The sequence below is a fragment of the Erpetoichthys calabaricus genome, chromosome 5, assembly GCF_900747795.2.
Source record: "Erpetoichthys calabaricus chromosome 5, fErpCal1.3, whole genome shotgun sequence".
In the NCBI taxonomy this organism is placed as follows: Eukaryota; Metazoa; Chordata; class Cladistia; order Polypteriformes; family Polypteridae; genus Erpetoichthys; species Erpetoichthys calabaricus.
In genome coordinates this window covers 241,593,598-241,607,056 of record NC_041398.2, presented here as the reverse complement: position 1 = coordinate 241,607,056, position 13,459 = coordinate 241,593,598, and the positions used below count along the sequence as shown (strand labels likewise).

Sequence of the window (13,459 nt, the reverse complement as noted above, 5' to 3'; positions counted from 1 at the left end):
CGAAATACAGAGAAGGGGGTCGGAAATCTAGAAGTCCAATAAAACAAACAAGTAAACCCTCCATTGCCAGACACATTTAAAATGAACCCCCGGGAACGGTGGGAGACCCTCCGGATTTACTGTATAAGGCAAAGGGCAGTCCCTGGCAGTGAACATGGAACACAACCTAGGCAGCTTACCTACTGTACATTAACACAACAAGCACAAAGAATAATTCTCATAATCCACAAAAGTAACATTAACATAATCACCATAAACCATAAATGAACAAAAGTGACACAAAACACATACCGTATTTGAACCGCAGGCTGAGACGTGACACCGTCAGGGCTGTCTTAACAGATGGGCACGCTGGGCAGTTGCTAATCTATGTGTGCTGTGACTTGCTGAGTGGTTGTGTGGGTTGGGGTCCCAGTGCGCTGCTTTGCCCGGGGGTCTGTAATGCTGTTAAGACGGCCCTGGACGCCATACGCCTCGCCTGTGATCGTTCCATGATATATGTGTGTGTGTGTGTGTTTACAGGAGCTGATTGGACAGATGCTGCAGGTCAACGTGGAGTCGCGGTACACGGCGGAGCAGGTGCTGGCTCATCCCTGGGTGGCGGTAAGTGCTCAGCCGTTCACTGCTGCCTAAGAGAATATCTTCACAATCCTGTCTTTGACTTTTAAGCGTTGATTGTTCACGTCTCTCAGACCACATTGGTATCACGTGAGGCAGATGGTAGCCAATGAATGAGTTATTATTACTGGGCAGAACTCCAGACTGGCGTTGATCGGTGATAATTCACCAAAGCGGTTGTTCGGCAGCGAATTTGCTGGGTTCACTGGTGACCCTGTTCACAGAATTTGTTTCCTGAAAATTTACTGTGCAGCAGGCTTAAGCAAACTTTTTCTTTTTTCCTAGCGCCCCATGATGCTTTGCAAGGCCAGCATGACATTACAGCATTATAGAAGCCATGTTGGATGGGGATGTCACTACCCGATTTGGGATACTGAGTGTAGATTGCTGGGCAAAAATGGCAAATGTATCCATTTAAAATTAAATATCTGCACAACAAAAGAGTGTGGAAAGTGAAGGAGTCTGCATACTTTCTGAATCCACTGCATAATTCTATAATATTTCATAAAAAGGTTGAATGAATTAGAACAATATGGACGAGAACAGGCCCTTCAGCCCAACAAGCTCGCCAGTTCTGTCCACTTAATTCCTCCAAAATAACATCAAGTCGAGTTCTGAAGGCCCCTAAAGTCCTCCTGTCCGTCACACCACTTGGCCACATACTCCATGTGTCTGTGGCTCTCTGTGGGAAGAAAAACTTCCTAATATTTGTGTGAAATTTCCCCTTCACAAGTTTCCAACTGTGTCCCCATATTCTGGATAAACTCATTTTAAAGTCACCATCTCGTTCCACTGGACTAACACCCTTCATAATTTTAAACACTTCAGTCAGGTCTCCTCTTAATCTCCTTGTGTTTAAACCGTGAAGGCTCAGCTCTTTTAATTTTTCCTCATAACTCATTCCCTGTAGCCCGGAATCAGCTGAGTGGCTCTTCTCTGGACCTTCTCTAGTGCTGTTATGTCTTTATGGAGACCAAAACTGCACCCAGGACTCCAGATGAGGCCTCACCAGTGTGTTATAAAGCTTGAGCAGAACCTCCTGTGACTTGTACTCCACACATCAAGGTGCTATATAACTGACATTCTGTTAGCCTTCTTAAAAGCTTGTCTGGCAGTCAATAATTTAGAGTCCACCACGACTCCTAACTCTTTCTCATGAGGTGGACTTTCGATTTTCAGACCTCCCATTGTGTATTCAAACCTGACATTTTTACTTCCTATTTGTATTACTTTATATCTTTTGCTTAAACTGTAAAGACTCAGCTTTTTTAATCTTTCCTCATAACTCATCCCCTGTAGCCCTGAATCAGCCGAGTTGCTTTTCTCTGGACCTTCTCTAGTGCTGTTATGTCCGTTTTGTAGCCTGGAGACCAAAACTGCACCCAGGACTTCAGATGAGGCCTCACCAGTGAGTTATAAAGCTTGAGCAGAACCTCCTGTGACTTGTACTCCACACATCAAGGCGCTATATAACCTGTTAGCCTTCTTAATGGCTTGTCTGCCAGTTGATAGCTTAAAGTCCACTACGACTCCTAACTCCTTCTCATAAGGTGGACTCTCGATTTTCTCACCGCCCATTGTGTATTCAGACCTCACAGTTTTACTTCCTATGTGTAATTCTTTACATTTACTGACATTAAACTTCATCTGCCACAAATCTGCCCAAGCCTGTCTGCTATCCAAGTCCTTCTGTGATGATATAACGGATCCCATTATCTTGGTATCATCTGTACGCCTAACCAGCGTGTTATTTATATTCCTATCTAAATCATTTCTACATATTAAAAATAGCAGTGACCCCCACACTGACCCCTGCTGGTCACCACTCTTAACATCACCCAGTTCTGATGAGGTTCCTCACACCATCACCCTCTGCTTCCTGTGTCTGAGCCAATTCTGCACCCACCTACACACCACACCCTGAACTGACACTTCTTTTAGTTTGATGCCCACCTCTCATGTGGCACCTCATCAAATGCTTTCTGAAAGTCCAGATAAATAATGTCATCTGCTCCATTCTGATCGTATCCTTTTGTTGCCTCCTCATAGAATTCCAGCCTGTTAGTACAACACGACCTCCCTCTTCTGACCCCATGCTGACTGTTCACTGACACTCCTGTCCTTGCCAGGTGTTGCTCAGTCTTATCCTTACTATTTCCTTCCATTGATTTTCCTGCGGTGCATGTTAAGCTTACTGGCCTACAGTTATTTGGATCTGCCTTGTCACCCATTTTATAAAACAGGATCATATTTGCCATTTTCCAGTCCTTCAAAGATTCTCCAGTGTGCAGTGACTTCCTATAAATGTGTGTCAGGGGTTCATATTTGTACTCGCTAGCTTCCTTAAGAACTCAAGGTTAAATATTATCTGGTGATCCTGGTGATTTGTTTGATTTCAGCTTATTTAATCTCAGCACCTCTTCTCTCTCTACAATTTCCAAATCCCTCAGTACCTCCTTAGTAGTCCCTGTTACCGTCTGAGGTTATCCACTTCCTCACACATGAAGACCTCAGAAAAATGTGAGTTTAGGGCATCCGTTTTTTCACTGTTTGTATCTTTTAATTCCCCTTTACTATTTCTGATGCACTTCACCTCCTCCTTGACTGTTCTTTTACTACTAAAATACTAAAAGAATCTCTTCGGGTCGTCTTTCGCCTTATCTGTTCTGTTCCTCTCCAACCGTCTTTTAGCCTCCCTGATATCCTTGATATTAATGGTTGCCCTCACGTTCGCATACACCCTATGATTCACACTGCAGTTATTAGTCTTGTACGCCTTGTGCTGCTACTGCAGGCTGTGTTACTATTGTTATTAGACTGTTTGGTACATTCCTACCTCCACCCCCTATTTAATTAATACATATTGGTATGTCCCTAGCTCCATTTTTGCTATTGGCGCTGCTTTAGTCTTTACTTTACCTTCCGCCATGTTGTATTTTAGGTTAAGGAAATTATCGTCCTTTTACCTTTGAGTTGTCAATGGTTTTCACGTCCTAATACTTGTATGACTTCTTGCCAGAAATCTATATTAAAGTATACAGATTCTCAGCCTTGAATTTCTTGGTGAGTAAAACTATCTGTCCACATTCACTACAACCAGTGGGGCGACGCACACTCCGTACGGACTGGGTCTTGGGAGAGAAGCCTCGCTAAGATGGCGTTCGGGGACAGAATACACCTTATTCAGCTGTTTTTTCCTTTGCAGCTTCTTCTTCAACTCACCACTGAGGAGTTTCTTTTGTTTTCCTACTAATTCCAAATTAGCCCTGCATTACGTATAAAACATTATTAAACCTGTTCCACTGCTCCTTGACTCTCTCTCCGCACTTAAAAGTTTATCCCGGTCTTCCTCCTTAGAGTTTTCCCCATCTACTCCACCAAAGTTTTACTCTTAGCATCCGCACTCTTCCAAAACCCTGAGAACTGGTTACAGTGGGGCAAAAAAGTATTTAATCAGCCAGCAATTGTGCAAGTTCTCCCACTTAAAAAGATGAGAGAGGCCTGCAATTTTCATCATAGGTATACCTCAACTAGGAGAGACAAGATGAGAAAAATCCAGAAATTCACATTGTCTGATTTTTTGAAGAATTTATTTGCAAATTATGGTGGAAAATAAGTATTTGGTCACCTACAAACAAGCAAGATTTCTGGCTCTCACAGACCTGTAACTTCTTCTGTAAGAGGCTCCTCTGTCCTCCACTTGTTACCTGTATTAACACTAGAATTACCAGAGCCTACGAAAAAACTCGTATATCCGGCCCACCTTAAATCGCTTCTTAAAACCTTTCTCACCTCTCTGCCAGCGTCTTTTGTCATCTAAATGTACTGATAAAGACAAGCTGCCAGCAGCCGGCTATTCCATCCCTCCAACGACTTAGAACGTAAACAGGCTTTTCCCAGCTCTTGCCTTGATTGATTACCTGGGAGTGAAGTGGAGTTTTAGAGTAGAAATAATAAGATTGTTATTTGAAACACACGCATTTCATATGTGTTGCATTTCTGCAGTAATCTGTGTAAACACATTGTTAAAACAGAAACGTGTTATATATTCTAGTAGCAATTGACAAAATGTAGGCATAAACTATGTAATGTATGAAGCCTGAAGTCCAAATATCAAAGAAACACTTTCACAAAAGGTAGAAAAAAAAGCCACCGCCAAAAAACGCGCCTTAGTGTGAGACATTGATATGAATTAATTATCACTGCATCCGTGGTGTAACAGTATCAGTTGCTGACTGGGATTCAGAAGGTCATGAGTTCGATCCTGCACAACTCCCATTTAAGAAGTGTTCTTATTTTCACTATTTTAGAATAAAAAGATACATTTGATTTCAGTCTGTAACAGCTGGTGTAATTTATGATATTTGTAAAGGTTAGCTTTAGTTTTTTAAAATTCACTTTTCATTGTCTCAGTCGCGTTCAGGATCCATCCCTACCGCCCCCCACCTGACACTGCTGTTTTTACATAAAGACGCGCTATAGTTCTGCAGTGTATCACGATACATACGACCGCGTGTTTTTTTCCCCCAGTATTGCCAGTCCCCACGTGTTGCCGTATGCTGTTTCTTTTGTACTCCAGGACATGCAGAGGAAAGCATAGTAAAGAGCAGTAACTTCAGCGCTATATGCAATCATCAGACACTCCCCATCTGATACTACTGTTTTCACATAAATTAATTCATGCTTTTTTACTTAGAGTCAGAACATGAGCTTGTTCAGCTTATTCAGCTTCTGATCTGACTCAAACAGCGCCAGTATAACTTCACACCCAACCTGACGCTGTTCGTTTTCAAATAATATTGCATTACTTCGATGATGTTTTCTGATTGGTACTATTCGCGTCATAAAATGATTTCTTCAAAACGTCACATATATTTGTCTCTTTCTTTTTTTAAAATGTGCGTTGTAGCACTCAGCAACTGGCCACCTGCATGTTCTTGCGTACACTAAATCAAGACAGCGCTATATGCAATCATCAGATTCAAATGTTGTTATATAGCACAGAATGGAAATCAGCAGTTCTTAGCATTCCACCATGCAAGCTGTCATATCAACCGCCTGCTGTAACTTGCTTTCTTTTTTCTTCGGTTATAGTCTTGAATAAAAGTGCACTTGTTTTGTTACACTTTTACATCAACATATGTTCCTGTGTTTGAGCTACATGGGCATGCTCAAAAAATACACGTATAATGCCACGAAAAGTGCATGCAGACACTTCAGTTCGCAAGCATTGGTACAGCAATGCAGTCACAAGTACACTGCAGAGCTTTAGCGCGTCTTTATGTAAAAACAGCAGTGTCAGGTGGGGGGCGGTAGGGATGGATCCTGAACGCGACTGAGACAATGAAAAGTGAATTTTAAAAAAATAAAGCTAACCTTTACAAATATCATAAATTACACCAGCTGTTACAGACTGAAATCAAATGTATCTTTTTATTCTAAAATAGTGAAAATAAGAACACTTCTTAAATGGGAGTTGTGCAGGATCGAACTCATGACCTTCTGAATCCCAGTCAGCGACTGATACTGTTGCACCACGGAAGCGGTGATAGTTAAGTCATGTCAATGTCTCACACTAAGGCGCGTTTTTTGGCGGTGGCTTTTTTTTGTACCTTTTGTGAAAGTGTTTCTTTGATATTTGGACTTCAGGCTTCATACATTATATAGTTTATGCCTACATTTTGTCAATTGCTACTAGAATATATAACACGTTTCTGTTTTAACAATGTGTTTACACAGATTACTGTAGAAATGCAACACATATGAAATGCGTGTGTTTCAAATAACAATCTTATTATTTCTACTCTAAAACTCCACTTCACTCCCAGGTAATCAATCAAGGCAAGAGCTGGGAAAAGCCTGTTTACGTTCTAAGTCGTTGGAGGGATGGAATAGCCGGCTGCTGGCAGCTTGTCTTTATCAGTACATTTAGATGACAAAAGACGCTGGCGGAGAGGTGAGAAAGGTTTTAAGAAGCGATTTAAGGTGGGCCGGATATACGAGTTTTTTCGTAGGCTCTGGTAATTCTAGTGTTAATGGCACCTGTTTGAACTCGTCATCAATATAAAAGACACCTGTCCACAACCTCAGACAGTCACACTCCAAACTCCACTATGGCCAAGACCAAAGAGCTGTCAAAGGACACCAGAAACAAAATTGTAGACCTGCACCAGGCTGGGAAGACTGAATCTGCAACAGGTAAGCAGCTTGGTGTGAAGAAATCAACTGTGGGAGCAATTATTAGAAAATGGAAGACATACAAGACCACTGATAATCTCCCTCGATCTGGGGCTCCATGCAAGATCTCACCCCGTGGGGTCAAAATAATCACAAGAACGGTGAGCAAAAATCCCAGAAGCACACGGGGGGACCTAGTGAGTGACCTGCAGAGAGCTGGGACCAAAGTAACAAAGGCTACCATCAGTAACACACTACGCTGCCAGGGACTGAAATCCTGCAGTGCCAGTACATGTGCAGGCCCGTCTGAAGTTTGCTAGAGAGCATTTGGATGATCCAGAAGAGGATTGGGAGAATGTCATATGGTCAGATGAAACCAAAATAGAACTTTTTGGAAAAAACTCTACTCGTCATGTTTGGAGGAGAAAGAATGCTGAGTTGCATCCAAAGAACACCATACCTACTGTAAAGCATGGGGGTGGAAACATCATGCTTTGGGGCTGTTTTTGTGCAAAGGGACCAGGACGACTGATCCGTGTAAAGGAAAGAATGAATGGGGCCATGTATGGTCAGATATTGAGTGAAAACCTCCTTCCATCAGCAAGGGCACTGAAGATGAAACGTGGCTGGGTCTTTCAGCATGACAATGATCCCAAACACACCGCCCGGGTAACGAAGGAGTGGCTTCGTAAGAAGCATTTCAAGGTCCTGGAGTGGCCTAGCCAGTCTCCAGATCTCAACCCCATAGAAAATCTTTGGAGGGAGTTGAAAGTCCGTGCTGCCCAGCGACATCCCCAAAACATCACTGCTCTAGAGGAGATCTGCATGGAGGAATGGGCCAAAATACCAGCAAGTGTGTGAAAACCTTGTGAAGACTTACAGAAAACGTTTGACCTCTGTCATTGCCAACAAAGGGTATATAACAAAGTATTGAGATGAACTTTCGTTATTGACCAAATACTTTTTTTCCACCATAATTTGCAAATAAATTCTTCAAAAATCAGACAATGTGATTTTCTGGATTTTTCTCATTTTGTCTCCCATAGCTGAGGTGTACCTATGATGAAAATTACAGGCCTCTCTCATCTTTTTAAGTGGGAGAACTTGCACAATTTGTGGCTGACTAAATACTTTTTTGCCCCACTGTATGTGACCTGAGTAGTCCAATCATCTCTACACCCTCAATTCTTTCCTGATTATTATGAAATACTAAAACCAGACAGGCTTACCCCCGCGTTGGCGCTTTAACATACTGTGCTAAAAATCAGTTGCCGATTATGTCTAAGACCCCCTGCTCTTGGCGAGGTCAGCCCAGTTAATGCACAGACCACACAGAATGTCTCTTCACCTCCATGGCTGCCTACACCCAGAGATCCACTCGAGCGGACTGCAGGACTGCATCCAAGGCTGGCACTTGGGATAGGCTGAGGACACAGAGACCCCTTTTTTCATTTTGCTGCTGTCTCTTTCCTCGATTATTAAGGGGGCTGCTTTGTGTTTTCACAGGATGACGCTGCCATGGAAAACAACGTGCATGTGGATGTTACAGGTAAATTAAAGAAGCACTTTAATTCAGCGCCAAAGCAGAATAACACAACAGCCGGCGTCTCTGTCATCATGGTAAGCACGGGGTCGGTCTTGGGTTCTGAGGGTGGGTGGGTAGAAACATGTGGGTCAAGAAAGGCCTGCTGGGACACGTGAAGGAGCTCAGCAAGGACGACAGCAGTAAAGAGAGGAGTGGTGGCCACACTGACCCATCAGTGGCCTGGCGTTCCGGTGGGCCGGCAGTTTGAGCTCCAACAGGTTGCAGTATTGGGAAATGTAAAGGGCGTGAACGAGCAGGAGTAGCCACAGAAGACACAGAACAGTTCAGACGGTGGGCCGCGACTTTATGAATTAAGAGCAGATCTTATAGTGACTCCCACATCGAGCCTTTTGGGAAGAAAGGATGGTGGGATTTAGAAACAAAAAAGGGCGGGGGGAGACGTGTCATTGTGTCTGAGCAGCATTGCAATTTGGTGGAACATTAAACGCAGCTTTACACTTGACACACGTCTGCTCTGCGTACATCAAGCCAGCGTTTAATAGTAACGTACAGCAGAAAAAGAGCTACACTAACCAAACACATGACAAGTTAAAGGATTGTCGCAGTCGGCGTGTGTGTATAGTTTGTGTGATTAGAAATGTCTAGAAGTTCTGCTCCGTCACTACAATCTGCTGGGTACGGCCAGACCAACGTGAGGGGTTGAAGTGGGGTGAGGTGGCATAAGCCCGGGTTATACTTGAGGGTTCAATAAATAATGTCCGACGCGGAGACGTGCCACTTCATGTGCATGGAATTATTTCCTCGACTGCACCGTGCTGCATACGTGGCACCGATTATCCAAAATGGCACATTGTGAGGAGAGGCTGGTGACAGATATGATCAGTGGGTGCCAGAATGACAAACAAAGGGCTGAACATGATGCAACAGGCCATCAAATGCACAAGGAAGACGTGCAAAAATATTTGAAGTGCGCCTCTTCATCATGCAGGCCGCCTACTCCTGAGCGTATCACACTCACCCTCCCTACACCACTTCGGGTCCTCTTCCTTATTTCATAAAGACTGTAATAGCAGGCACTGGCACCACCCGATCTGTGCGACATGCCCACTACCGTTGACGTCTTCCCATGCTGTGAAATGATAGGGTAGGAGACATCGACGGACCCCTGTTATCTACTGACTAGGAGAATATCAGCGCTGTCACAGGCCGCCCAGGTGTCCTGCTAGTAGATGGGGAGCAACTGGGACTGAAAATGAAGAAAAACCAAAATAATCCCAATAATGTAAATACCCCACCGGCACTATTAACAAGAAAGGGAAAAGCACTCTGTGAAATCCCAAATGAAAATAATAAGAGTGTTACCCTAAAAAAACAAAAATAAACGGCATCCAGGGCCTTATAAGCAACATCCAGAATAACTGTGCTATATGAGCCCACTGAACATGGCAAATCTCCTCAACACTCCGAACGTCAGGAGCTTCCACTGGCTAAACAGGAGTATTCTAGAACTCCAGCCAGCCATGGGGCCCCCAGCCTCTCTTCTGCCTTCCCTCCATTCCAACCTCACTGCTACTTAACTACCACGCCAGGTAAACCAACCCCTGCTGGACAGCTCTTGGTCCATTATAGAGATAGAGAGTGCTATTTCCCCCCACAGACTACCCAGAAACTGAACAAATCTAATTACATCCCTGAAGGGGAAATGGCCTGTTGCTAAAACCCAACACATAAAAGCTCCAAGAAATCTTGCAAAAGGAGCCGACCCCAATGTGGACAAAATCCCAGCAACACCTTGTGTGGACATCTGATGGTAAGCACTGGGCTTAATTTCCATACTCCTTACAGTGGGACAAGAAAAAAAAATTACTGTAACTGCTTGGCCACGCGTAGAGTTTGGGTACACTCAGTACACAGTGTCACAGACGCACGGATCAAACAGGCCTCCCCAAGTGTAAATGCGTTCCAATCACCGACAGCGTACGTACACGTGCTTTGCGTTGTGGTCGGTGTGCCAGCTTCACGCAGTAAGTATAAACAAGGCCTTACGGTGCCAGCTTGCTTGTATCTAACAGTTACAGATTTAGCAGGCTCATGCCCAACAGTTCAAGTAGAAGGCCACCAGGTCAGTGTGTTTTTCCACATTGGACTTCTAATTCCTTATAAAGTAAGACTGTAAAGAGTCTTATACATTCAGCCATAGCATGAACAACAGTCTCCAGGAGGGTCTCTGCCTAAATGAGAGTCAGGAGGCACCACACAGTCACACAGACTGTGCCACCCGGTGACACTACAGTCTGAGATTTACATTTACTTATTTGGCCGACGCCATTATCCAAGGTGACTTACAACATTTGAGATAAAATTGGTGAAATTTGTTTTTGGTTTTCTAATTGGAGCACAGCCAGCTCAAGTGACTTGCTCAGTGCCACATGGTGGCAGTAGTGGGATTTGAACCTACAACCTCAGGGTTTGAAGTCCAAAGCCTTAGTCACTGCGCCACACTGCCTGCGATAAGATAAGAATGAGATAAAATGAGATTAAGGTTGGCACACCACTGGAGCGGGTGTATAATGTCAAATGTAAACATCTCTTAAATTTTATTATCCCATAGTTTCTCCGTGACCCGGCTCTGGAAAGGCAGATTTAGAAGATTTCATTATCTCATATATTTTATTATCTCCTCAAACAGTAGGACAGGGGTCCTTAAACTTTTGTTTCTCAAAACCCACTCTCGCCCTTGTTAGTGTCTTCAATGCCTTTTTCCTTAAACGATCATCAGGACTTCCCCCTTCGAGATTCACTGACAATCATCAGAGTTAGCCCCCCTTTGAGGTCGTCATAGTGGAGCAATTTCGATTGCTTAATCAATCCACGGCGAACCCCGCTACAGTGCCCTACGCCAATCATACGCGACTCATTCCCGTTCAATACCACGGTGACTCCAGCGGTGGCCACTGTAGTTTAAGAAACCCTGGAATAGAAGAAAGTCATTTATGGGACTGGACTGTCCAATCTTTTCTGAACCCACTGGTTGCCAGGATGGAAGCCCCTGCCTGGGACGCCGGTCACAAGGCAGTGTGAAAGGAAGCTGGAGGTCTTAGAGAAAAGCAATCAGCAGAAGCGGAGAACACGTAAACTGCACTTAGTCAACATCAGGAGCAAATTTAGAGCTGTGAGTGACGAACAGATGGACAGCAGTAATCGGTGGGAAGCGATTAATGTTCCACTTGAAGGCGTTACTACTTCGTGACACCCTGCCATGCACCCCCCAAAACTTTAAATGCAGGTTGCACCCAATCCAGTAAAGCATATCATGTTGACCCCCCCACCCACTGATGAAGAGGGCCACCAATGGCTCGCCACATTAGCCCCCGGACTCTCTGGTATGGCACTCGTGTGGCCCATTGCCGTATTTCAGAAAGTTCCTGGTATTTTTTTTTTATGTATTTCTTCATTTTTTTTCCCATTCCGTTTGTTATGTCAATCCATCGCTTAGAAGCTGGCTGCTTTGTATTTGAAGGACGCCCGTCCCACGGTGGGTGGGCGACACTTCAAAGTGACAAATCAGAAATATGATAGAGCTGACTGATTAGTGGCTTGCAGGTCATTGCATCTTGGGGGCAATCTGGGGGCAGCTGCTATCTTTAACCAGGTTGGGGTTGTGTGGGATTCAGGGTGGTGCTGGTGTTGGATCTCTGATTCTAAATTTTGTTTGACAGTTTGAATTGTAAAGAGAGAATTGCGGCCTCCTGCCTTGCCTTTACTCCCAAGACTGCAAGATAAGCCTGGAAGAGAAGCCCCGGTACACACCAGCCATGTTTCTCAGTGCTGCTCAGCTCGTGACCCCAAAACGGGTCTGCATGGCTTCTCCCCCTCCAGGCTCTACTGAATCATGTGGCTTTTGGGGGGTCTTTGCTGTTGGCCTCCTGCCCTCCTTGCTACCTGTTGCTGCTTCTGGCTTTGCACTTTAGTTTATTCGTCAACCGGACTGGCACCCATGCCCAGCCCTGTTCACCTGACGTTGGGCACGTTTTGCACTTTTCTTGCTTGACCTGTACTTTGTGTTTACCCTCCAAAGATGAAAGTGCAGGCCTTGAGTGGCCAACAAGTTCCTGGCATCTGTCATGGTGCCCACCTTGTGCTCTGTGGCAGCATCAGTTGCTCCACTGTCACTTCCCTTAGACGCAGGGGTGTCAAATTCAAGTTCCTCATGGGCCACAGCAGCTGCTGTTTATTTATTTTTGTTCATCTGGTGCCTATCCTGACAGCACGGTGGGCACCCGCACTCACACAGGGGCCGTTTAGAAATACCAGGACACCTAACATGAAAACAGGAGCACCACTTGACATAAACTCACACTGCCTCGGGTAAGAGCCATGTCCCCGTCAGCCATTCGACACTGAGAGGGCACAAGTGGGACGTGATCTCAGACGGGCCGTTCTAAAGGGAGACCTCTTATGGCCCAGCGGCCACTTGGACTCCTGTCTTCATGGGTGCCTCTTTCTCTTTCTGTTTCTCTCTCAGCCTCTACTGTACTTGTTCGTCTCGTTATGTTCACTGCTTGCCGAAGTGACTCGAGGTCATGGCACCGAGTTGTCTCTTTTTAGAAATTCACTCAGAATAAAGCCCACCGTCAGCCACTCGTCCTCTCTGAGTGGGCCAAGGTGGGATACAAACTCAGACTGCTGGATTTCAGATTGACCTCCTTAGTCTGCTGCTCTAAAGGAGAACCCCTTTGACCCACTGGCCAATTAGGCTACTAACTCCGGGGGTATCTCTTATGCAGTGCCAGGCTCTCTCGCTCTCCATTACACTTGCTTGTCTCATGTTGAATGATTCCAGTTTACAGCACCGAATCATCTCTGCTCAGGAGTTCACTCAGGGTGATGCCCCCTCTCAGCCACTCCTCCTCCTTGAGATGGTTGCACTAGGCCACAAACTCGGGTTGCTGGATTATTAGAACAATTATACACCAGTGTAGCGGACATCTCCGTTGCTTCAGTGGCAAATCCAGCTATTGGCTGTGAGGGTGCGTCTTGTGTAGTGGTGGGCTCTCTCTCGGGCTCCGTTGTGCTTGCTGGTCTCGTTACGCTCGTCCCACTCCTGACTGATTCCAG

The 13,459-nt window shown here is 44.9% G+C and overlaps 1 protein-coding gene across 3 annotated transcripts in view; it reads left to right on the top strand.

Moving 5' to 3' along the window:
- Positions 1 to 13,459, top strand: part of dclk2a (doublecortin-like kinase 2a) — a 203,365-nt gene that overhangs the window by 172,638 nt on the left and 17,268 nt on the right. For all 3 annotated transcript variants that reach the window (XM_051928152.1, XM_051928153.1, XM_051928151.1), the window contains 2 exons: positions 523 to 603; positions 8,302 to 8,415. In XM_051928152.1, the coding sequence (XP_051784112.1) occupies positions 523 to 603; positions 8,302 to 8,415 (195 nt within the window). The remainder of the gene's footprint in view (positions 1 to 522; positions 604 to 8,301; positions 8,416 to 13,459) is intronic.